This window comes from Delphinapterus leucas, chromosome 20 (assembly GCF_059928025.1).
Source record: "Delphinapterus leucas isolate spDelLeu-1000000601 "Yukka" chromosome 20, BTC_Dleu_Yukka2, whole genome shotgun sequence".
Lineage (NCBI taxonomy): Eukaryota > Metazoa > Chordata > Mammalia > Artiodactyla > Monodontidae > Delphinapterus > Delphinapterus leucas.
In genome coordinates, this window is record NC_143148.1 from 6,185,526 (window position 1) to 6,211,603 (window position 26,078).

At 44.4% G+C, this 26,078-nt stretch overlaps 1 protein-coding gene and 1 pseudogene across 2 annotated transcripts; one reads left to right on the plus strand and one right to left on the minus strand.

Annotated features, from left to right (window-relative positions):
* Positions 1-15,368, plus strand: part of LOC111181131 (beta-1,4-galactosyltransferase 3-like) — a 30,492-nt pseudogene extending 15,124 nt beyond the window's left edge.
* ZNF175 (zinc finger protein 175) lies at positions 720-12,693 on the minus strand. 2 transcript variants are annotated; one of them, XM_022586103.3, is made up of 5 exons: positions 12,591-12,693; positions 10,092-10,354; positions 7,122-7,248; positions 6,766-6,861; positions 721-3,382 (listed from the first exon to the last, which is right to left on the minus strand). In XM_022586103.3, the coding sequence occupies exons 2-5, from the start codon at positions 10,239-10,241 to the stop codon at positions 1,554-1,556; spliced, it is 2,202 nt and encodes a 733-aa protein (XP_022441811.2). In that variant the 5' UTR covers positions 10,242-10,354; positions 12,591-12,693; the 3' UTR covers positions 721-1,553. The 2 variants fall into 2 exon arrangements, with proteins under 2 accessions (XP_089758262.1, XP_022441811.2); XM_089902136.1 differs by lacking the exon at positions 12,591-12,693 and having other exon boundaries at positions 720-3,382; positions 10,092-10,287.
* Positions 15,369-26,078: the final 10,710 nt, after the last annotated feature.

Sequence of the window (26,078 nt, forward strand, 5' to 3'; positions counted from 1 at the left end):
TCCTGGCCTTCTGGCCCAGATCTGTCACACGATGGCATGAACTCGCTGGGATACAGGCTGCTCTCCCAAGGAGCTGCAGCGCCTCTACACCAGCCTCACTGTGGACATCAGCCTCTCATCCCCAAGAGCCCCAGTGCCAGGCTGAGGGGTATCTGGAGGCAGGAACAGAATCCCTGAGACCAGGGCTGCAGGGCCGCCTTCCCACCCATCGCACCTGGTTTCATATTAAAGGAGGCTTTATTTTACTTGCTTCTCCACTCTGCCATCCGTAACGCCCATCCTTTCATTTCCATTCATTTGGTCACACAGGGCCCTACTCAAATTCACCAAGGTTTGGTTCTCTCCACACAGTTAAAGTTAAGGCTTATTCACCCATTTATTTCTCAGGAGGACTCGTGGGGTAGCACTGTTGTCATCTTGCTTTTGAAAACCAGGACAGATGAGTTAAGTATCTTGCCTGACTGATGTAGAAGCAAGTACAGAAACCTGACTCCTGGGCCTGTCCATTTACAGATAATGCTATTCTGCTTTCTTGTAGCAAAAAAGGTGGGGGAAAGAATGAATAAAAAATGTGAGGTTGGTTGAATAAATTACAGCATGTCCACATACTGATAGAATACTAATGTAGTCACTGAACAGCTGTATTGTAGCGTGAAAAGAACAAGTGCACATGTGTATATGATATGGTCTGATATTTATAAAACAAAGGGAAGGGTACCTATATAGGTTTATGCTAATGAGTGTGTGTGGATAACAAGTGTTGGCAGACTTCTTCTGTAAGGGCTGGAGAGTAAATACTTTCAGCTTGCAGGCCATACGGCCTTTGCCATGACTACTCAGCTCTGCCACTGGCACAAAAGCAGCCACAGACAATACATAAACAAATGAACATGGCTGTGTTCCAATAAAACTTTATTTAAAAAACACAGGTGGCCAACCAGATTTGGCTGATGGCCAGTTTGCTGACTCTTGGCCTAAATGGTTTAGGAGCGTGTATAAAAATACGATAGAGTCCATAGAGTAAAAGTTTCACCATAGATGGTGGAGGTGGAAAGAGGAGGGTAGAGCTGAACTAATCATGAAAGAAGAGAAAAATGACACTGTGAAGACTAGAATCACATTTATACATTTACCAAAAAATGTACATTCATCTGTGTATATATTAGGTTCTTTTAAAAAATATATAATCTATTGACACCTCCTGTTCTGCAGTGAATTCTATAGCAGACACTACAGAATGGAGGGTATGTGTATGTGTGTATATAAATAAATATGCTGACTTAAAGATTCTGTCTTATACCATACTCTACAGAAACTTCTCAATGCATTAGTCAGGGTTTCTTCCCCAAGTGAATTTTATAACTTTTAATGAGGCTAGTACAAATATGGACATTTCCTCTCAAAAGTTCTTTCCTGAGTAATTTCCTTCACATAAAATGTGTAACTTGGTGACATGCAGTGCATCCCTAGAGTTTTTGTGAAGCATGAATTCTATAATATATGATTAAATCTGACTCATAAGATTTTTTTCTTCAAGAAATTCAGAGTTTATTTCATTTATGTATATGCATATTAGGAACTGAAGATTTGTCTCTGGTATGAGTTGTTTGGTGTTTATTAAAATTTGATCTGTTGTTGAAGCTCTTCCCACACTTGGAACACATGTAAGGTCTCTCTCCCGTGTGGATTCGTTGATGCACTTTGAGTTGTGGTTTCCTGCTGAAGGACTTCCCACAGTCACAGCATTCGTAAGGCTTCTCTCCTATATGAGTTCTCTGATGTGTAATCAGCTCTGATTTCTGGGTGAAGGTGTGTCCACACTTGTAACAGGCAAAGGTTCTCTCTCTACTGTGAGTCATCTGATGTTTATGGAAATTTGACCTACCATTGAAAGCCTTCCCACATGCAGTGCATACATAGGGTTTCTCTCCAGTGTGGATCCGCTGATGCTCTCTGAACTGTGACTTGGAAGTAAAGGCTTTCCCACAGTCACTGCATTTGTAAGGCTTCTCTCCGGTGTGAATTCGCTGATGCATGCTGAGTATTGACTTCTGGTTGAAGGCCTTCCCACATTCACTGCACACGTGGTGTCTTTCTCCAGTGTGAATTTTCTGGTGTATGTTGAGGTGTGATTTTTGGGTGAAGGTTTTCCCACAGTCACTACATTCATAAGGTTTCTCCCCAGTATGGATTCTATGATGTATATCAAGTTGTGACTTGGAAATGAAGGATTTTCCACAGTTGTGGCACTGATAAGGTTTTTCTCCCGTGTGACTTCTCTGATGTACAATCAGGTGTGCCTTCTGGATAAAGGCCTGGCCACATTCAATACACACATAAGACTTATCCCCTGAATGGATCCTCTGGTGCAAGCTGAGTGTTGACTTCTGGGTGAAGGCCTTCCCACATTCACTGCATACGTACTGTCGCTCGCCGGTATGAATTTTCTGATGTATACTGAGGGTTGAATTCTGGGAGAAGCCCTTCCCACATTCACTGCATTCATAGAGTTTTTCTCTAGTATGAGTTTTCTGATGTCTGAAGAGAGATAACATCTGGAAAAAGGCTTTTCCACATTCATGGCATTTATGGGGCTTCTTTCTAGTGTGAGTTTTCTGGTGTGTAACCAGTTCTGGCCTCTGAACAAAGACTTTTCCACATTCCTTACATATATACGGTATGTTACCTGTATGATCTGTCACATATACACCGAGTTGTGGTTGTGGGGTGAAGGCTCTCCCACATTTACCACATTCCTGGAGGTTTTCTACACTATGGAATCTCTGTTGTTCAAGGAGGTGTGAGTTCTGGGTAAAGTCCCTCCCACACTCAGTGCACTTATCTGGTTTTTCCTGAGTGTGAACTTGATGTTGTGTGAGTGACTGTTTATGGCTGAAGCCTTTTGTACATGAATTACCTTCACAGAAGTTCTCTCCTGTATGAGTATTTTTGCAGCTGGCACTGGAAGAGCTATGGGTGAATAGCTGACCAGATTCAACCATCTCATCAAGGTGTTCTGTGGTGTTGCTTTGATTTTGACGATTTACTTCTAGATTAGGTTTCAACCTTTTTGCACGAGAGCAACGTTTATGAGGTCTCTTTTGTGAGGAAACAAGGTGGGGCCTCGCACAGATGATTTTTCCAGGGTCCTTATAGTTACAGTCCCTCTCTGTGTTCAATTTTTTCTTGTTGAGGAAAGCCTCCTGATGTGAAGGTTTACTTTGATTTTTCTGATCTCTCTTTGTTTGGTCAGCTTCTTCCCACAGCTTTCCTAAAATGGAACACCATGAGCCATCTCTTGTGACTTCATCCAACATCTCATGGTGAAATGAAGCTGTTTCAGAAATTTCCCATTGTGGGGTTTCAAGCCCAGACTCCCCTTCTAGAAGGAGAAAAAGATGAAATAGATACAGTGAACAGTTAGCAAAGGATAGAGGAAGAGTCACATGGAGCTGATGAGATTGTGCACAGGGAAACTGCTGAGTCATATACCAGTGGTGGTGCTCATGGTGATTATGAGAGAAAACAGTTGCACAGCCCTTATTATATGTCAAGCACTTATCTGTATAGCACTTAGCATTCGCCAGGCAGTGTTCTACGTGATATACACATAAGCTCATTTAATCCTCACAGCAACCCCAGGAGCTAACTACTTATTATCCTGGTTTTCCACATGAAGAAAAGGAAACACACAATGGTTAAGTAATTAGCCAAAAACACTTTGCTCAGCCTTGGGGAAAGTTAGATTTGAACAAGGGCAAACTGGCTCCACTCATGTAGGCAGTCTTGATACCCAGACCTAGTGGGATGACTACAGGATAAAAGAGGCAAGTGTGTCATAGGGCAGCATCTGTGGATAGCCAAAGATTGAAGGAGGGGGCTCAGTACAGAGCCTCTTCAACTTACAGTGGGGTTGTGTCCTGATAAATCCATCAGAAGTTGAAAATATCGTAAGTTGAAAATGCCTTGAATACACCTAACCTACTGAACATCGTAGTTTAGCCCAGCCTATTTTAAATGTGGTCAGAACATTTAAACGTTAGCCTACAGTTGGGCAAAACCATCTAACACAAGGCCTGTTTTATAGTAAAGCGTTGAATATTGTAACTAATCTCCCAGCTTCCTCCCACTCGTGAGAAACAATACAAAATCCATCAGCCCTAGATATTCCTCTGAAATACTATTAAAGTATCAATCCTAACATAGCCAAGCACTGAAAGAATACCTATACCCCAACTTGCAACTCTCCATGAAACTGAAGTTTGTTTTCTTGAACTTAGGAATACGCATATCCTAAGAAGGGTACACCGGAAGACTGGACAAGCAAGCTGTCCCCTAGAATCTGTTTCACCCTTCTTCCACAGAGGTTAACTGTGGCCAGGTACAGGGCAGCCAAGCCCCGTAACAGCTCACAATTTCTCTTGCAATGAGGTGTGACAGACACTGTTTTTGCTGATGGAATGTGCATACAACATTATGCACCACTTCTGGCCAGGGTAATATATCACAGCTTCTCAATACCCTCCACCCCTTTTCTGCCTAGTAGAACCTGGCTTTGGGTGCAGTGCATTCAGTCCCACAGAGCGACATCATAAAAGATGGTACTGCAATGACGAGAAAAACTTCAACACCCGAATGGATACAAAACGTAAAGCTTCCTGCTGACCTGCCTTTTAGAAGTGTTTTATAGGAGGGAAATTATTCTGGTCCTTGGTCTCTTTGTTATCACTTTCAGCTTTATGCTACTTAATATGCCATTTTTTCCTAAGAATGGGAGTCACTGATCATCCTATTTGTTAGTAAGAACATAACAACAGATTCTTTAAAAAAAAATTTTAAAAGGTGGCTAAATTTTACTATTACTTTATCCTACCAGAGATAAATACTGAGTATGATAAGACCATCACGTCTTATTTCTTTTCTCTTTCCATCACTTGGATAAACTGTATCCCAGACCCTTGTCCTGTCCCCAAACCTCAGTCATCTACCACTATTTTTTAAAAATGAGAATGCTCTTTATAATCACTTTTAGTGTGTATATGTATGTGTGTGTGTGTGTGTGTATATATATATATATATATTTCTTTTTATTAAAATCTGAGAAAAAAGAAACAAAATACCAATCTTTGGGGTAATAAAATCTGTCAATGGCATCTTGACCGAACTCATGATGACCGGGAATCCACAAATCCCATTAGGAACAAAATAACCCAAGCGTGAGAAAATAAGGAGCTGGTTTATGGTGATACCCGTGGAATTAACGAAAAGAGTCAATTAAATTGTACTTTCAGAAAGAAAAAAATGGGGCTTCCCTGGTGGTGCAGTGGTTAAGAATCCACCTGTCAATGCAGGGGACATGGGTTCGAGCCCTGGTCCAGGAAGATCCCACATGCCGTGGAACAACTAAGCCCATGTGCCACAACTACTGAGCCTGCACTCCAGAGCCCACAAGCCACAACTCTTGAAGCTCGGGTGCCTAGAGCCCATGCTCTACAACAGGAGAAGCCACCGCAATGAAGAGTAGCCCCTGCTCACCGCAACTAGAGAAAGCCCGCACACAGCAACAAAGACCCACTGCAGCCAAAAATAAACAAAATTTTAAAAATACCTTTAAAAAAAAAAGAAAAAATGGGGGAAATTCCCTGGCGGTCCAGTGGTTAGGACTCTGAACTTTCACTGCTGAGGGTGTGGGTTCGATCCCTGGTCAGGCAACTAAGATCCCACAAGCTGAGTGGTGTGGCGAGAAAAAAGTGAAAGAATTTCTAAAATAAGAAAATGAGAAGACTGAGATGGAAGAGCCAAGAAACAGAAGAATCTGAAAAAATGTATAAGGTGAGAAGAATTTCTGATTTGTGTAATGATTCCAGTTTCTGAGCTCCCCAAAATAAGGAAGTGAGTCATCCCATGGGAACTGTCCACCATGTAGCTAAATAAGAGAACACAGTTTAGGCATGGGGCCTGGAGGGGTTGATAAAAGGGATCATCAGAAAAAATTTGTAGGCCTAAGTGTTGAGAAAAGAAGGGCCCTTTAAAGGGATTTAAGGAATTTAAAGTAATTCCTTTAAATTTAAGGAATTTAAAGTATAAAGTAATTCCTCTATGATGACCAGAGGGAAGTACAGAGGCCCAAGCTGGAGGCATCGCAGTTAGGTGTAAAGAAGAAAGATCCAGCACAGGAAAAAAATTGATGAATTCAGGGAGCAAGTGAAAAGGAAAAAAAAAGGCTTTCAGGAAACTCCACAAAGGGATAAAACAAGATGACAAAAAAGCAACATACAGGTGGAATATCCTGTCAGGTAACATAATGATGAGACGCTCTGTTATTAGAAAAATGAAATTAAAACATGAAACAGCTCTATCATAACATAGGCCATAAATGAGAGATTTGGTAAATATTAAATGCTGGCAAGCAAGATGTACAAATGCAAATTCTTGTGCATTCCCACATGACAGTGTGGATGGTGAAGCCCACCTGAAGAGCCCCATGGTTTACTTAGCTAAACTGAAGCCCACCTGAAGAGCCCCATGGTTTACTTAGCTAAATTCAGTGTAGGCATATCCAGTGATCAGGCAATCCCACTCCTGACTATTCACCTCAGAAATTCTTACGTTGGCCCCTACGGGACATTTACAAAATAATGTTTGGCGGCATTAGCCTTAGAAACTAGGAGTAGGAGGTAACCTGTGTCCACCACTGGGGGAATGGATAAGTGTGGTAGGTTGAATAACGGCCCCTCAGATCTTCACGACCTGATAGTCACTCACCGTGATACCTCTGACGTGGGAGTTCAGCCTCCCTCATCCATTGCTCCTTTCTCTTTTCCATCCTGAAAATGATCTCTGGGTTGGGAATGTGATACCCTGTGAATAAGAAAGGATATTGCATTTGGACATGGTCTTGGGCTTTAGAGGCCATTCAGTGAAGCTTTATTGGCACATCAGAAAACTCAACACCTTTCACTAGGAACAAAGTAACACTCAAAGATGCCCAAAAGGAATGAACAGTTTAGGACAAGCCAAGGGCAAACTGACTACATTCTTCAGATGTCCCACTGCACGCCACAAGAAGGAAAGACATCTCAACGAGGCCTGTCCAAGAGTCCCTGGTCAGATGTTCTCACCCACGGAGAAGAGGTGGCTGTAGATCTCCAGCATCACATCCTGGTACAGGCGTCTCTGGGCCGGGTCCAGTTGCTGCCACTCTTCCCTGCTGAAGTCTATGGTCACGTCTTCAAATGACACGGAGCCCTGTAACAACATACCCAAGCTCAATGAGAATTAGTCATCATTGGTGAACTGGCACTTACATACAAGGGTGTGGGGTTTTTTTGTTTTTTTTTTTTTTTGCAGTACGCGGGCCTCTCACCATTGTGGCCTCTCCCGTTGCGGAGCACAGGCTCCGGACGCGCAGGCCCAGCGGCCATGGCTCATGGGCCCAGCCGCTCCACGGCACATGGGATCCTCCCAGATCGGGGCACAAACACATGTCCCCTGCATCGGCAGGTGGACTCTCAACCACTGCGCCACCAGGGAAGCCCCAGGGGTGTGTTTTTAATGATTTTTTTTGCCATGATATATATGGCTTTCCAGTGATGTGACTTCTTTTATGTTATGATTCCTACTCCTCTGTGTGAAATTCATAGGATTTAAGCTATGTTAAGTAGTGCAAAATGGAGTCACAGTGGCCAGTGTGAACTTCCGCATTCGTTGTGAAATGTCTGGTATAGGGCTGGGAGCGTCTCAGAGTGATAAACTAAGGGTAGATAAGGAACGACTTTACTGGAACAGAAGGAGCAACTGAGCGAGACAAGATCCCCTGGGGTGGAACCATTACATCCTGACAGACTCCTTATAATGAGCACTGGGCCAAGTGACTCCTTACTCCCCACCCCTTTTCTCCCTACTTTGACTAACCTGTGTTGTGCGCTAATTGTGTGCAGTAAACTGAGTGACTTATTAATTGAATATTGGCCACACTGCACACATCTCTAATCCCATTGATTCTTACCTGGCCTCACTGCTGGGCCGCGTGACAAACTGGCTCCTTTGTTCCAGACCTCGTCCTATGTATCTCTTTATCTGGCTGTTGATTTGTGTCCTTTACTTATCCTTTGTAATAAACTGGTAATCTAGCGAGTAAACTGGTTTCCTGAGTTGTGTGAGCCGCCCTAGTAAATTAATTGAACCCAAGGAGGGAGTTGTGAGAACCTCTGACTTACAGCCGATAGGTCAGAAGCACAGGTGGACGTGCCCTTGGCATTTGAAAGGGAGTGGCGGGAGTCTTGAAGAACTGAGCCCTTAACAACGTATGGGATCTGACACTGTCTCCAGGTAGACAGTATCAGAATTGAACTGAATCGTAGGACACCCAGCTGGTGTCACAGAGAATTGCTTGGGGCGGGAAAAATCCCTGCACATTTGGTGACCGTAAGTGTCAGAAGTGATGTTCTATGTAGAGAGAGACACACAGGAGAAGTAAATTGATTTCAGGGAATACTGAGCTAATCAAAATTTAACCCACCTCTTGGAAAGGTAAGCATGAAAAGCATGCATGTGAGTGCTGCAGGTGCGAGTATGTGACAGAGGGCCAAACATAAACCTGGGAATCTGAGACGGAGCTATATTAGGGTGTCATTAAAGGATGAGGAAGTACGTACCAAAACATTTAGTTAAAAAGGTAAAAACTGATTGCCTCTAAGGAGGTGGATTTCAGAAGAAAAGACAGTGGTGACAGCTGTTTTATTTACCAGCCCAGCAAAACAAACCATGTGCAAATAAAACCAAGAACTACTTCCAAGGGAAACAGTGGCAGAAGAAATTTACACAGATATGCAAAGAAAAATGGGTTATTAATATATAATACATCTTTGAAAGTCCAGAGGCTAAAGACAAACGAAAATATAAATTGTCAAAGGACAAGAAAAGTAAATCACAAAAAAAAACCATTGACCAATAAAACTTCGGGAAAAAAAAATCCTGCTTGTAAAAAAAAAACAAATTAAAGCAACAATGACATATCTCTTTGGATTAAATTAGCAGTTATTTAAAAACAAAAACAAAAAAAGAATCAAAAAAAAAAAAAAACTCACAACACAGTATTGGCCAGAGTAGAGGGAAGGCTGCAAAGCCAAGATGATGTGAATGTTGTTGGAGAACATGCTAATGTGAACGGAGAAACTGCTCGAAAATCTCAGCGAGCAAAAGCAGAATCAAGGCAAGCAAACAAAATATTTTCAATGTTAAAAAAGGAACAAGGCATCATGTATCTTAACATGTAACTGAACGTGCAAATGCTCTTAACAATTCAGCCAACTTTAGTACGAAATGAAAGACATTTTTCTACAGCAGTGTCACTGCTGTGGGCTGAATTGTGTGTCCCCACCCGAAATTCGTATGCCTAAGTCCCCACCCCCAGGACCTCAGAATTGTGCCTGTATTTGGAGAAACAAGGTATTTAAAGAGGTAACAAAGTTAAAATGAGGTCTTCGGAGTGGGTCATTACTATTTTAAAAACATGCAAATAAAGTGTCATGAAATACACAGAATAACTTGGAATTTCAGGAAATCTTGAGTATACTGAAGAACCCTGCTTTCTCATTCCAAAATACCAAATATTAATATCTGTGGGCAATTTGGAAACATTATTCTCTGGCACTTATATTCATCTAATAAAGTAGGAAAAACAACATGGTCCTTAAAAGCCAGTTCTTGCTCTAGTATCCAATGACTATAAACTACAAGGACAAAGGGGAAACCAGCCAGTCTCCGGTGAGGAGTCAGGTGGGGACCAGCTGAGACAGTGAAGACCCAGCAGTGGATGGAATCTTCACCTGTGCTGAGAAGGAAGGAATCAGCATTTCCCCGCCTGTGGCTGGATGTACTTTTTATTCTTCCTTTGCCCCACGGACAGCCCTCTTCTACTACACATCCTCCTTAATCAGCCAGTTCAGTTTCCTCTGTAACACACAATGCCCATTCTCCTGCTCTACACAGGAGAATCCAGATTGTCTCAGACACAGGGAGTCCAATATGCTGCTTCCTGTGTCTGCCCTCAGGTTCTGGAGAACTGTCCCCGTGGGGCTCCTGCTTACCTCACATGATCTGTCCCGCTCTTCTGAACCCAAGACCTGGGGCCTCTGCGGTAAATTCACATCAGCAAGCATGTCCTTTCTGGGCTTCAATTCTTGGTCTCTTTTGCTGACAGCTCCACTCTTTCCAGGAGCCTGGAGCTGGGTGGGCATCAGAAAGCTCCAGTCAAAGCTGCTGGGAAGAGTCAGGCTGGAGCTGTGAAGGGAGATCCTGCAGCCTCAGTGATGTGGCCTGACCCAGGGGCTCTGCGGGGACACCAGAAATCCTGGAAAGGCAACGACCACATAGTTCTCATCTAATATTCACTCCACATGAATTTCTGAAGGCCATTAGGTGAAAGTCACTGTGTTCAAGATGAGGGTAGACAAAACTCAGAAAAGTCTAGCTATTGGGGTAAAAAATGAGAAAAGATGAAGAGGTTTGGGCTAAACTTAAGGAAGCTTTCATTGCAGCTCTGACACCTTTTAACCGTGAGAAGACGAAGATAGTACTTTAGTTGCAGTTTCCAAAATGAGAAGGAAGGTATTTATCATAGGCACCGGGGGAGCTTTCGTGAGATGAGGCTTGTCAAGCCCTCAGCACCTGCCTGGCAAATGGGAAACACTGAAAAAAAAAAAATCAGCAAGTTGCAGAGTCAGGTATCAGGTACCTTGTTTAATTTTCATGCAACCCTGTCAGCTAAATATTATGATCATTATTATACCCATTTTGTGGATGAGGAAACAGTGCTGTTACATAATTTGCCTTAAGGTCACTCAGTGTGCAAAGGAAAGTGTAAGGCCAACTGGCCCGAGGCAGGGGAACACAATCAGATTCACAAGTGGCATCAGACCGAAATTCTCCGGACCACCCAGTTCCAGAAAGTGCCCTGGAGACATTCCGGACCACCCAGTTCCAGGAACTGACCTGGGGACTTTGAACCCAGCCCAGCCTTCCCGCCATTCGAGGGGCGGGACTAACGGTCCCCCAGGATACCCGAAAAGACCACCAAATAAGGAATACCCTGCGCCCTCCCAGATTCAGCAGACCCATTTCCCTTCTTCCCCTATAAAATCTTGCCCAACCCTCGCCCGGGTGCGACTTCTCTGGCCCCTTTCTCTCGGACCAGTGAACCTCGCCCGGGAGCGCTCCCTAATAAAGCTCACTTGAAGCTTTTCTCTGTTTCGCGGTGCCGTTTGTTAAGATCCGACCTTACAGAAAGAACGGAATGAGTCCCGGGTCCGCCTCACTTTAAAGTGCACACAATCGCCACTATCCCATGTGGTCCTCCAAGTGGTCAATTTCCAGAAATTCATTTACATTTTCCTGCTGCCTTCAGAGAGCTGAGGCTTCAAGCTGTCTATCTGGAGTGCCTAATCCGACATTCTGGCCTTTTCAGTGCCCATCCATAATATAGACAGCTCAGCATTTTCTGACCAAAAAACCCCTCAAATTCAATATATGGGACTCCACCTTCACCTGGAAGACCTGCAGACATGCACCAGGACTCCCAATCACTTACCATTTCTTGCCTCTCCATTTCTCCCTCCCCGCCCCAACCAAAATATAGTCGTTGACCACACTGACCTCTAGAAATCCCCAATGAGTAGACCAAAGAAGGTCATGAAATGCCTCCCAGTCACCCCACGGCCAGGCTTCTGAAATCATTACTGCCCTGACTGCCAGTAAGTGTTTCCAAAGGGAGTGTGATTTCCACAGGACCCCCCCAAATAACCGCCAACCTAGGGTTCCAAATAATGCACCCCAGTAGGAAACTATCATTGATCTGCTCAACAGCCAATCACTGACCCTTACCATGTCCACAGGGACCAGAGGAGACCAACACGGACCTACTCAACCATTCACAAAGGACCCCAACACCCACTGCCCAAAAAGCAATGCAGTCACCCTTGCAAACGTCCATCACTGGCCCCCTAGGTCTCCCATCCACTGGTTCCCATATGCTACCCTTAGCACCCCACTTTACTATTTCATAGATCCTCCCTCAATCACTGTCCCCCTTGCGTGTGTTATAATGTGAGCCTCAAAGCCCTCCGATCCGTGAAGCCCCTGCTCCCAATCAACCACTGCCTCCTACAGCCCCCCCAAGCTGTGGATCACTTCCCCAAATGGCTCCCGGTACCATACCAAGGCCCTCTTGAGACGCACGTTCACTGTCCTCATATGAGAAAGATTCCCAGCCCAACAATATAAAATCTGCATTGAAGTACACTTGGAATTCAAGTTACAAAAGTACTTACATACATACAGAAATTAGGCAAAGAAAGAGTGAAAATCAGCGAGCCAAGAATTCAACTTAGAAAACCCCACTTACCCCATAGCCTCCACCACTAAGAACCCCATCGCTCACCCCATGGATCCCCACCACTCACTCCTCACACCCGGCATCACTCATCCCACGGGCCCCCATCACTCGGCCCCCAAACGCCCACATCACTCACGCCAAGCCGATCTCCCCTCATTGGCCCCACAGATTACGCATCGCTAATACTCCACATCACCTCAGCATCCCGCAGGCGGTTCACGGCAGAAGCGAAATGGCCGCTCTGGACCGTTTGCGGTTTAGGATTCCGGTCAGGACTTGAACTGTGCGCATGCTCACTAGAACCTTTGAAGCCACTGCCTGCTAGTAGTTATCATGGCGTGTCACGTCGTCTCTCTACTCCGCGGTTCATTTTCTTTAGGGGACTGTGTCAGGAGGACGACATGGCCGCGCCCATAAGGATTATGATAAGGAGGCCGCCATTTTCAAAGAACTTCCATTCCGTACAGGCAGGGAAAACATTAGGCAACCTTCCTAAAAAGTCTTGGAGTTGTCCCGCGTTGGAAAGGGACCAATTAAATACTTGTGTATATATAGTTCTCGGAGAAAACAGCATAGCATATTCTGAAAAATACCCTTTCTCTGTACTGATTTAAAGCCCCACTCTCAGAATCCAGGTATCCAGCCCCTTCGTCCCTCGCACAACTCTGCCCAGAGAGGAGACATGTTGGGAGCCCAGAAGTGTTGAGCTTGACAGAGAACTAAAAACTTCGAAATTTCCTTAGTGTTGAGAGCCATTAAATTGTCCTTTGTTATGGTAATGTGGTTTTTGGAGAGCACTTAAGGATGTATTCTCTCTTTATTTACAGGCATTCCTCGTTTTATTCTGCGTCCGCTTTATTGTGCTTCACTGATACTGCACCTTTTTTTTTTTTAAAAAAAAACACATCGAAGGTTTGTGGCAGCCCTGCGATGAGCAAGTTTATCAGCACCATTTTTCCAACAACATTTGCTCAATTCATGTCTCTGTCACATTTTGGTATTTCTCGCAGTATTTCAAACTTTTTCATTTTAGTTTTTACGGTGATCTGTGATAGTGGTCTTTGATGTTACTATTGCAAAAAGATTACAACTCTCTGAAGGCTCAAGTGATGGTTTGCATGTTTTAGCAGTGAAGTATTTTTGAATTAAGGTATGTATATTGGGTTGTTTTTCTTTTTTTCTTTATTTTAGACATAATGCTATCGCACACTTACCAGATTATATAGTGTAAACATAACTTTTATATATGCACTGGGAAACCAAAAAAGAAAAAAATTGTGTGACTCACTTTATTTTGCTTTATTGTGGTGGTCTGGAACTGAACCTGAACTATCTCCAAGGTATGCCTGTTTGCTAAAATGTCTGTATGAATTTGAATTCCTCAGAGAGCACATGCATTACTAGTGTTGATCGATATGGCCAAATGGCTCTCCAGGAAATTGTGCCAATTTGCATCACTGTGATGAGAGTCTCTGCTTCACTGCAACCTCAATAGCAGGTTGCATTAGCACTGATTTTGATCTCTTCATTCTTAACAATGAAAAATGTACCCCATCATAGTTTTAACTAGAATTTCTCTTTTTAGGCATGAAGGTGAGCATTTTTAAATAGGTTTCATGATGATTAATATTTTCCATTCTAATCTGTTCAGCCATTCAACGAAGTGACTATTCATATCTGTTTCCATCATTATTAGCCTATATTTCTTTTCTTAAGGATTTGGACAAGTTCTTTTTTTAAAATTTATTTATTTATTTTTGGCTGTGTTGGGTCTTCGTTTCCGTGCCAGGGCTTTCTCTAGTTGCGGCGAGCGGGGGCCACTCTTCATCACGGTGCACGGGCCTCTCACTCTCGCGGCCTCTCTTGTTGCGGAGCACAGCCTCCAAACGCGCAGGCTCAGTAGTTGTGGCTCACAGGCCTAGTTGCTCCGCGGCATGTGGGATCTTCCCAGACCAGGGCTCGAATCCGTGTCCCCTGCGTTGGCAGGCAGATTCTCAACCACTGCGCCACCAGGGAAGCCCCTGGACAAGTTCTTTCTATATTAGGAAATACAATCATTAGTCTATAACATGACCATGAATATATTCTCCTCGTTTGTCATTGTCTTTTGGTTTCATTTAGCTTGGATTTGCTATCCAAATCTCATTTTATATAGTTGAATTTACGTCTTTAAGCTTTAAAGCTTATGAGCTTATAACTCTTTGCTTATCACTCTGGCATTCCCAACTCTGAGATTATATATGATGTTGTGAAATGTGAAATTAAATGGAGTCATTTATGTCAAGGGTTTTTAAAATGGATCCAGGAGGCCATTAAGGGGGTGGACCTTACGCACGTCCCCACCACCAGGTGGAACCATGAACTTTTGAACTGGATCAAACCACAGATATTTCAAGAATACTGCAAGAACACCTGCGACTTGTCACTGCAACGAACTTTTTCCACCCTCTAGTTATAGCCTTAGCACTCAACCATGTTCATCTAAGACTAGATTCTGCCTCCGACTCCAATGAAAATTCTTTTTTTTTAAATAATTAATTAATTAATTTATTATTTTTGGCTGCGTTGGGTCTTCATTGCTGTGCATGGGCTTCCTCCAGTTGCGGCGAGTGGGGGCCACTCTTCACTGCAGTGCGCGGACCTCATTGCGGTGACCCCTCCTTGTTGCGGAGCATGGGCTCCAGGCACGTGGGCTTCAGTAGTTGTGGCGCACGAGCTCAGCCGCCCCGCGGCACGTGGGATCCTCCCAGACCAGGGCTCGAAGCCGTGTCCCCTGCATTGGCAGGCGGATTCTTAACCACTGCACCACCAGGGAAGTCCCTCCAATAAAAATTCTTTGTAGTGCAAATCTCCCTTTTTTGCCTTTAAAAACCCCTGACTTTTACTCCCATGTGGGGCGCTGTTTGGGTTGCTACCTGAATCTGTGTGCCCTGAATTGCAAATCTTTGATCCCAAATAAATGCTTTCTGCTTGATTATTGCTTCCTACATTTATTTAGGTTGACAATGTATGTATCATCATGTATACACGTATGCACACGAACACAATTATATTTATGTTTATATTTAATTTGGATTTATATTTACCTATAATCTTGCCAAAGTTTCCTCTCTTCGCCTCTGCCCTCCCCAATTCCATACACACTCCTTTCCTCTTGCCTTTTAGGGTTATTTTCCATACCTTGAAAATCCAAGGCCCTTTATCTCCACAGTTCTCTTTCTTCAACTTCATTCTCTCTTCTCCCTCAGATGACTCTTAAGTCTGTAGAGAAAGGTGTTTTATAGCCTCTGGGTTTGACCCTGCTTCAGGGGACCCTCATGGGGACCAGCTTCATACTCACCTGTGGATTCATCTGGATCTAGGTGAGTGGCCCCTTCCTCAGATGATCTAACACGTGAGCCCCCAAATCCCAAGGGAGAGTGGCCTTGTCTGTCTCTGCAGCCCTAGCCCAGAACCTCCTCTTACAATTTCCCACAGAATTGGAGGGTCCTAGAGGAGCATGGCTGGGATTGTGGGTTGAACCACTCTCTCTCCTCCGGACATGGGGAAAGGCAGGGCACAGAAGCTCAGAGGGACAGAGTCTCTGTCTCCCAGGCATCTCTCTCACCACAGCTTACCTCTGTGTATCAGGTCATACTTGCTGACTTTTCTCAGCCAGAAATATCCTCTGTCCGGTTTCATGTCTGGTCTTCTGAACTGGACCTATGGGAGAGGATGGGTGGATGTACAGATCAGTCCTTGGCTAGTGTGCTCTCAGACCATTTCCCGGTCCCTCACCTACACTGCTCTGTACTAATGGGAATTACCCCTGCAGGCTACATTTTCCAGGTACCTTCATTAGCTGGCTTCCAACTAGGGTCAGTTACTGAGTCAAATGCTGGAGATTAAAATCAAGGAGGAAAATGTAAAATCCAAGGTATTTATTCCTTCCCCTCTCTTTGCATTGTGCAACCTCTCTGGCAGTGGCTGCATCTCCTCTGAGCCTCCAGCTCCCGAAGGGGAAGACCTGCCATGGTCCAGCTTCTTCTGGGTGTCCAGATCCCTGGGCTCTGTCACACTGCCCCTTCCCTTTGTCCTGGTGGTGGTCTGCTGTTGTTCATTTCAAGGTTGCTTTATTGTCCTGCGTTGAATTTTTCATCTCTTCTATCAACTGTGTAACCAATTTTACTGATTCAATTTCCTTTGTCTTAAATACTTAGAGTGATTTCCATTTTCGTAATTGAACCTTACCTGGTAGAGTGAACAGAAGAACGGATGGATATATGGAAATACAGATGTGATGGGATGGATGGAAAAATGGATAAGTGGATGGATGTATAGATGGGCGGATTAGTTGAATGAATGGAAGAATAGCTGGGTGAGAATATGTTATTCAAGGAATGTGACCCTCTTACCAGTCTTAGGATTCGTCCCAGACTTTTCGTTCTTGTTTCATTTCCCAAGCATCGCCATTCTCCCTGAGTCTGAAATGTGTTTTCTTGTGCAATCGTGAATTTGTAGACCTGAGTTCTCTCAGTGTTATTTTGTGTGATATTCCCTTCTAATGGCTATCCTTCCCATGACCATGAAATGCTTCCGTGTTACCATAAATGAGGAGGTTCATTTCAGATCCTTTCCTTCAGATCCTCACTCCATTTCCTGAAATCTGCCCCATTGTTTACTTTATGGCCACTACTGCCCACTTTTCTAGGGTATGATGGTGGAAAAGCCTCCTGAAAATTCTGCCTAACTGGGCTTGCTGGCATTGTCCCGACTAATTGTATTTTCCTCTTAACTTGACTTTTCTTCTTTCTCCTCCCTTTTTTTTTTTTTTGCGGTACGCAGGCCTCTCACTGTTGTGGCCTCTCCCGTTGCGGAGCACAGGCTCCGGACGCGCAGGCTCAGCGGCCATGGCTCACGGGCCCAGCCGCTCCGCGGCATGTGGGATCTTCCCGGACCGGGGCACGAACCCGTGTCCCCTGCATCGGCAGGCGGACTCTCAACCACTGCACCACCAGGGAAGCCTTCTTTCTCCTCCCTTTAAATGGAGTGTCCCAATAGGGACAGAATAAAGGACAAATTAGGTAATTAATAGTTAATCTCACTAGGGTATTGTAATTAAAGGAAAAAGTATGGGAGACCCCTGTAAGTTAATGATCACTCAAGAAAGCAGGTTTACTTAACCACAAAACCAAGCAGGCTTGCCTAGCAGCAAAACCGTGCGACAGAAGTTTGAGACATGTCCCAAAACAATAAAACAATGGTGGCATGAGACCCACATCCTGCTCAGTGAGCTCAGTAGGTTAATGACCCCTAGGGCATGCTCTCTGCACACATAAAAAACAATGATTTACGGAAAGGTACTCATCGTACAGAGACCTAAAATAATTTTTACAGTCCTGCCTTGACCATGTAGGGACAAAAAACCTCCCCTGCCCGACCTGGAGGCGGAGCTGAGGATGGAAGCATGACGTCTACTCAAGAATGAGGAAGGGGGCTTCCCTGGTGGCGCAGTGGTTGAGAGTCCGCCTGCCGATGCAGGGGACACGGGTTCGTGCCCCGGTCCGGGAAGATCCCGCATGTCGCGGAGCGGCTGGGCCCGTGAGCCATGGTCGCTGAGCCTGCGCGTCCGGAGCCTGTGCTCCGCAACGGGAGAGGCCACAACAGTGAGAGTCCCGCGTACCGCAAAAAAAAAAAAAAAAAAAAAAAATGAATGAGGAAGGAGGTGGCCTTCTCCCCCTCCCCACTTTTCCTTTGATTATAAAACTGTAGCCCACTAAGTTCTTGGGGAGGCACCGTCTCGCCCACCCACTTGTAAGCCTCACAAGCATCCTATTCTTTTTTTTTTTTTTTCACTTTCTGTCATTGAAATTTTTCTGTAACAACCATAGCTTGCTTTCACACTAGAATTTGTATTTTTAAAACTCTCTGGACAGGGATGGATTGAACACCTGGAAGAAATGTACAGTTACAAAATGTGGATAATAAAACCACATACTTGATATTAAATACCAAATTAAACATGTAAACACGTGCCAAGTTCTTAGTCTTATACAACAAGGGATGAACAGAGAGCCCCATCAATAGAATAATTTTCGTTCTCTTCCCAGAAGAATTGCTCAGCCAACAAATACCCAGACAGGAAGCTTGCTGTCTCATAGTGACAACATCAGCCTTGTGCCTAATTTAATTTATGGCTTCACAGCAGCTCGCCAAAATTTGAGATAATGTCCTCACGTTCCTTCTTAGTTTACTGAAACATCGCCAAAGGCACAGTTGAGCCCTGAGCAGATGGCAAGCTTCAATCCCTGAAATGGGATTATAGTTCTTTCTTTGCCGGCAGTTGACAGATGTGTATCATCGCATGTCTCAGGGCAAAGACTGGAAAAACATCCTATTCTAATAATCTGGATAGACAGTGAAATGTCCAGAACTCAGACTAGGCACACCAGACATGGCCACTCCAAAACCTAAGCTCTCTGAAGGCAACAGGAAACGGAGATGGTGTTTCTGGAATTAGATCATGTAGGGAACCAGATGGGATAGTGGCAATTGTGTGCAATTTAGAATGAGGCGGACCTTGGACCGATTCCCTATACCTCCCTTTGGACCTTAAGGCAAATTATGTAACAGCACTCAGCCTCAGTTTCCTCATCCACAGAATGGGTGTAATAATGAACATAATATTTAGCTGACAGGATTGTGTGAAAATTAAACACGGTACCTGATACCTGACTCTGCAACTTGCTGATTTTTATTTTATTCACTGTTCACCATGTGCCAGGAAGGTGCTAAGGGCTCGACAGGGTTCATCTCCTATAAGGTTCCAAACTTAGGTCCCTTCTCATATGCATGTTTCATTGTCCTCAAATGAGCATGTCCCATGAACCAATGATACAAAACCCAACAGTAAAATTATACTTGGAGTTTAACGGTTACAAAAGTACTTATATACATACATACAGAAAAACAAAAGGAGAGGGTTAAACTTCATGAACCATACATCCAACTTAAATTAGAGAAACTTGCCCCCAACACTCAGAACTTCATCACTCACCCCACAGACTCCCTGTCACGCAGTTAAAAGATCCTCCCCTCACTCACCTTACGCAGTCCCCACCAGTCATTCTCCCCACCAATGCCCTGGAAGAGATCACTCTCCTCAAAGACCCCCCCCCACCCACTGTAAATCTCCCCAATCACTCACCCTGGAAACACCCCTGATACTCAACCCCACAGATTCCCCATCACTCTCCCCAAGAAATCTATTCCAACAAACACATTCTGGGGCCTTCCCTGGCGGTCCAGTGGTTAAGAATTCGCCTTCCAATGCAGGGGATGCAGGTTCGATCCCTAGTCAGGGAAGTTAAGATCCCACATGCCGCGGGGCAGCTAAGCCCACGAGACGCGACTAGAGAGAAGCCTGCATACCGCAACTTAAGACCCGACGCAGCCAAATTAATTACTTCAAAACAAAACAAAAACAAACACATACTTCTTCATCAGCCAGACCGTGGTTTCCTCCATAACACAGAAGGCCTGTGGACAAGGAAGCATCTGCCCACTGTGGTCTGCTCTCAGCAGGAGGGTCCAGATTGTCCCAGGAACAGGCAGTCCAGAATACGCTGCTCCCTGTGTCTGCCCCCAGGCTCCTGAGAACTATTCCTGGGGCTGCGGGACATTAGGGGAAGTGATTCACCTCTTGGGGGGCTGTAGGAGGCAGTGGTTGATTGGGAGCAGGGGCTCCAGGGATTGGAGGGCTTTGAGGCTCACCTTGTAACACACGCAAGGGGGACAGTGATTGATGGAGGACATATGAAATCAGTAATTGCGGTGCTAAGCACAGCATGTGGGAACCAGTGGATGGGAGACCTAGGGGGTGAGTGATGGAGGTTTGCGAGGGTGACTGCATTGCTTCCTGGGCAGTGAGTGTTGGGGTCCTCTGGGGATGAATGAGTGGGTCAACGTTGGCCTCTCCTTGGGTCCCTGTGGACATGGTAAGGGTCACTGACTGGGCAGATTGCTGGTGGTTTCCTATTGGAATGGGTTATTTGAAACCCCACATTGGGGATTATTTAGGCTACAGTGTTTACCAAGTGCCAGGTAGGTGCTCAGGGCTTCACAAGCCTCATCGAATGCCACTTTCAAACCTGTGATTAATACCTTCCAACACATTTTGGAAACTACAGCTAAAGTCATAGCTTCGTATTCTCACAGTTAAAAGGTGGCAGAGCTGTGATTAAGTTTCATTAAGTGTAGTCCAAATCTCTTTTTTTTTTGTTTTAATGCTGTTCGACTTTTCTGAGCTTTGTCTACCGTCAGTGGCTAGCACAGTGACCTTCCCAAAGGGCCCCCAGAAACTGATGTAGAGTGAATGGTGGATGAGTGACCATGTGGTCACTGCCTTTCGAGGGCTTCTTCATGTCTCTGCAGAGCCCCTGGGTCAGGCCACATCATTGAGGCTACAGAATCCTCCTTCACTTCCCAGCCCCACTCTCTCCTGTGGCTCTGGTTGGAGCCTTCAGATGCCCACCTATCTTTGGGCTCCTGGGAAAAGTGGAGCTGTCAGCAAGAAAGACCCAGAGTAGAAGCCCAGAGGGGACATGCCTGCTGATGTGAGTTTGCCCCAGAGGCCCCAGGTCTTGGGTCCAGAGGAGCAGAATGGATCATTCATGTGAGGTAAGCAGGAGCTCCAGAGTCAGTTCTCCAGCACTTGAGGGCAGACACAGGAAGCAGCAGATTCTGGACTCCCTGTCCCAGAGATACTACTCAGCAATAAAATGGAATGAACCACTGAGGCAGGAACCAACAGCTTGCAGGAATCCGAAGAGGCCAGACATAAAAGAGTACACAGTTATGATTCCGTTTTTATGAAGTTCTAATATGGCCAAAACTAAGCTATGGCGATAGAAATCAGTAAAGGCTGCCTCAGGGAGGCATAGTATAAGGAAAATTTGAGTAGTGCTGGAAATATTCTACGTCTTGATTGGGGTGCATGTATGCATTTATCAAAACTCATTAAAACCTGTGTACTAAGCGAAGGAAACCATAAACAAAACGAAAAGACAACCTTCAGGATGGGAGAAAATATTTGCAAATGAAGCAACTGACAAGGGATTCATCTCCAAAATATACAAAGAGCTCATGCAGCTCAATATCAAAAAAACAAACAACACAATCAAAAAATGGGCAGAAGACCTAAACAGACATTTCTCCAAAGAAGACGTACAGATGGCCAACAGACACATGAAAGGATGCTCAACATCATTAATCATTAGAGAAATGCAAATCAAAACTACAATGAGGTATCACCTCACACCGGTCAGAATGGCCATCATCAAAAAATCTACAAACAATAAATGCTGGAGAGGGTGTGGAGAGAAGGGAACCCTCTTGCACTGTTAGTGGGAATGTAAATTGGTGCAGTCACTATGGAGAACAGTATGGATGTTCCTTAAAAAACTAAAAATAGAGCTACCATATGACCCAGCAATCCCACTCCTGGGCATATACCCAGAGAAAACCGTAATTCAAAAGGACGCATGGACTCCGATGTTCATTGCACCACTATTTACAATAGCCAGGACATGGAAGCAACCTAAATGTCCATCGACAGAGGAAAGGATAAAGAAGATGTGGTACATATATACAATGGAATATTACTCAGCCATAAAAAGGAATGAAATAGTGCCATTTGCAGAGACGTGAATCGACCTAGAGAGTGCCGTACACAGTGAAATAAGTCAGAAAGAGAAAAACAAATATTGTATAATATTGCTTATGTGTGGAATCTAGAAAAATGATACAGATGAACTTATGTGCAAAGCAGAAATAGAGTCACAGATGTAGAGAACAAACTTATGGTTACCAAGGTGGGGGGAGGTGGGATGAACTAGGAGATTGGAATTGACATACATACACTACTATATATAAAATAGATAACTAATGAGAACCTACTGTATCACACAGGGAACTCTACTCAGTGCTCTTTGGTGACCTAACTGGGAAGGAAATCTAAAAATGACTGAATGTATGTATACATACAACTGATTCACTTTGCTGTACAGTAGAAACTAACACAACATTGTAAAGCAGCTATACTCCAATAAAGATTAATTTAAAAAAAAGAAACAAAAATTTAAAAAAACAACAAAAATCCTGTGGACTAGACATAGATACATTAAATAAAAATTATTTACGTATATATTTATATGTCATACATAAGTGTATATCATGCATATATGATAAAATATGTATGTAAGATACTATAATGGTGGATACATGACATTATGCTTTTGTCAAAACCCATAGCATTGTGTAACACAAAGAGAGAACTTCACTGTGAACTATGGACTTCGGTTGACGATGATGTGTCAATATTGGTTCATTATTTGTAACAAATATACTACACTAATGCAAGACGTTAGTAATAGGGAAGAATATGAGGGGGTTAGGGTGCATATGGGAACTCTCTGTACTGTCTGCTCAATTTTTCTGTAAACCTAAAACTGTTCTAAAACAATAAAGTCTATTGATTATTTTAAAAATTTACTTGTGTATAAATCTATTATTTATAAATGTACCTAAATATTCATTATATGTAAATTATATCACAATAAAAAAAATGAAGCAAGACACAGGCAATGACATATAATATGATTGCACTTATAAAAAGTTCAAAAATAGGTTTATCTGAACTATACTTTTTAAATAAATTTCTTTATTTATTTTTGGCTGCGTTGGTTCTTCTTTGCTGCGGGTGGGCTTTCTCTAGCTGCGGCGAGTGGGGGCTACTCTTCGTTGTGTTGTGTAGGCTTCTCATCTCGGTGGCTTTTCTTGTTGCGGAGCATGGGCTCTAGGTGCGCAGGCCTCAGTAGTTGTGGCACGTGGGCTCAGTAGTTGTGGCTCGTGAGCTCTAGAGCCCAGGCTCAGTAGTTGTGGTGCACGAGCTTAGTTGCTCCGCGGCATGTGGGATCTTCCCAGACCAGGGCTCGAATCCGTGTCCCCTGCGTTGGCAGGCAGATTCTTAACCACTGCGCCACCAGGGAAGCCCCTGAACTATAATTTTTAGGGATACATTGGTGATAAAACTATAAAGAAAGCATGGAGGGCTTCCCTGGTGGCGCAGTGGTTGAGAGTCCACCTGCTGATGCAGGAGACACGGGTTCGTGCCCCGGTCCGGGAAGATCCCACATGCCGTGGAGCGGCTGGGCCCGTGAGCCATGGCCGCTGAGCCTGCGCTCCGCAACGGGAGAGGCCACAACAGTGAGAGGCCCGCTACCGCAAAAAAAAAACAGAAAGCATGGAAATGGTTAATGTAAAAGCCAGGATCACGGATACTTTTAGTGTATCAGAGACACTATGACCAGAGACACATAGATTTGATTGCATCAAAATGAAGGTTCACATCAAATAGAGGACAACTGAGATCAGTTTAATTGAGAAATGACAGAATGGGAGGAATTATTTCCTTCATTTAAGCCCACAAGAGCTTTTTGACTAGAATGTACCAAAACTTTCACAAATCAACAAGAAGAAAAACAAGCCATCATAAAAATAGCAAATGACATGAATATTTATTTCAGAAATGTGGAAATATGAATGGAAAACAAGTGCATATTGAGATGCTGAAACACACTGGTAGTTGAAGAAAAATCAAACCGAAACGAGATACTGCTCTACACACATCAGGTTGGAAAACCAAGAAGGCAGATAACAGCAAGGGTAGCAAAGATGTGAGGAAGGAGGAACCTCATGCTCTGATGGTGGGTGTGTAGACTCTTGAGCTATTTTGGGAGCTGGCGATACTCGATATCTCAAACTGGCGATATTTCGTGAACTGAGTGCGTTTGCTTTGTGATAAGTCACTGTGCTGCACACTTACCCATTTGTATCTTCTGAACATTATACACTTTACCATAAAAAAATTTTTTTTTAGCTGATACCAAGTGGAAGTGGCCAGGGAAAAAATGTGTACTGTATGATGTCATTCACATAAAGGTCAAAAGTAGTAAAACCGTAACTTTGAAATCTAGGGATGCATGTTTTGTTGGTAAAAATATATTATACTCTAAGGTTAATAATAGGGATGAGATCAGAATCTTTAGAGAAGTTGGGCTTCCCTGGTGGCGCAGTGGTTGAGAGTCCGCCTGCCGATGCAGGGGACGCGGGTTCATGCCCCGGTCCGGGAAGATCCCACATGCCGCGGAGCGGCTGGGCTCGTGAGCCACGGCCGCTGAGCCTGCGCGTCCGGAGCCTGTGCTCCGCAACGGGAGAGGCCACAACAGCGAGAGGCCCGCGTACCACAAAAAAAAAAAAAGAATCTTTAGAGAAGTTGATAAGGAAAGCTCCACGGTCCTTCTGTGTAAACCCTTCGAATAGATAAATCACAAAGAAGGATTACAGTTAATTTAAAAAGATGGGAAAGGTTGTTTATAATCACATCAATGCAAAGTAAAGAAAAGATATAATACTGTTTCTCTACTCTTGAATTAGCAAAAGTGAAAGAAGTCAAGCATACCAGGCACTGTCATGTGAGTAGGGCACTTTTGGAAAATGTCGTGTTGGCTTCAAATGGAATTGGAGGAATCATCTCCACATACTGTATCAATTAGAAATGCATTTCATTCTAAGTTACAAAAAAAGCTGACTTTCAGGAACCTTAACAAATAGGGCGGGACTTCCCGGGTGGCGACACGGGTTCGATCCCTGGTCTGGGAACATCCCACATGCCGCGGAGCAGCTAAGCCCGTGCATCACAACTACTGAGCCTGTGCTCTAGAGCCCGTGAGCTACAACTACTGAGCCCACGTGCCGCAACTACTGAAGGCCGCACGCCTAGAGCGTATGCTCGGCAACAAGAGAAGCCACCGCAATGAGAAGCCCACGCGCTGCAAAGAAGAGTAGCCCCCGCGCCCCGCAACTAGAGAAAGCCCGCGCACAGAAACGAAGACCCAACACAGCCAAAAATAAATGAAACAAAAAACCCAAAACCAAACAGGGCTTTATTTTTCTCATGAAACAAGAAGGGGTGGGGGGAGGGGAGAGCTGCTGCTGGCTTTGATTAAGTGGCTTGGCAGAATCTACAAGACTTTCCAGAGAGTAAAGAAGGAAGAAGGAGAGGCTCAGGATTGGCCCCAGGCCAGAGGGTCAGCCCCTCCCTGATCTTCTCCTTCCTAGGCAAGCCCAGTCCTTCTGCCTCAGATGTTTTCTGGCCTGAGGTCCAGATCTGGTTCGTGTCTAGTCAGACCCTTCTGTACAATCCAGTTATTCCTAAACTCAAGATCCAATACTGCTTCAGCACCACGGACAGCGACAACCCCCTGCTTCCTGGGGACGAGATGGTGTCTTGGCTGGAAAGAGCAATCCCGCTGTGGGTAGGTTCTGATGGGAAGGCGAATTGGGAGAGGCTTGAGGACTTGATATGAACAGGATAAAGGCCTCCCTATCTACGTCTGTCTAGACTCCAAGAAACCTATCTGGGGAAAATAGACCCCCAAACCCCCCATGTCTCTTAAGGGGAGTGGGGGTTGGTCTTCAGGAAGCGAGAGTCAGCGTTTCAGGGTTCAGGAAGAGTCCACCCAGCTGTGGTCCCAGGAGAGAAGAGCTCAGCTTTCACTTCCCCCCCGGCAGTGGCCCGAGGGAGAGATGGGTATTTCTGTTGAAGGGAGAAGTTTGACATAGAAGCCATACGCTTCAACCCAGG

Bases quoted from the DNA above. Each gene is read 5' to 3' on its own strand.
- ZNF175 (XM_089902136.1), bottom strand. From the start codon at position 10,241: ATGCCCACCCAGCTCCAGGCTCCTGGAAAGAGTGGAGCTGTCAGCAAA. The intron at 7,249-10,091 runs GTAAGCAGGAGC...ATGTTGTTACAG, and splicing joins AGCGGGACAGATCATGTGAG to GGCTCCGTGTCATTTGAAGA. The intron at 6,862-7,121 runs GTGAGAACATCT...TCTTATTCACAG, and splicing joins CAGCCACCTCTTCTCCGTGG to GGTATCACATTCCCAACCCA.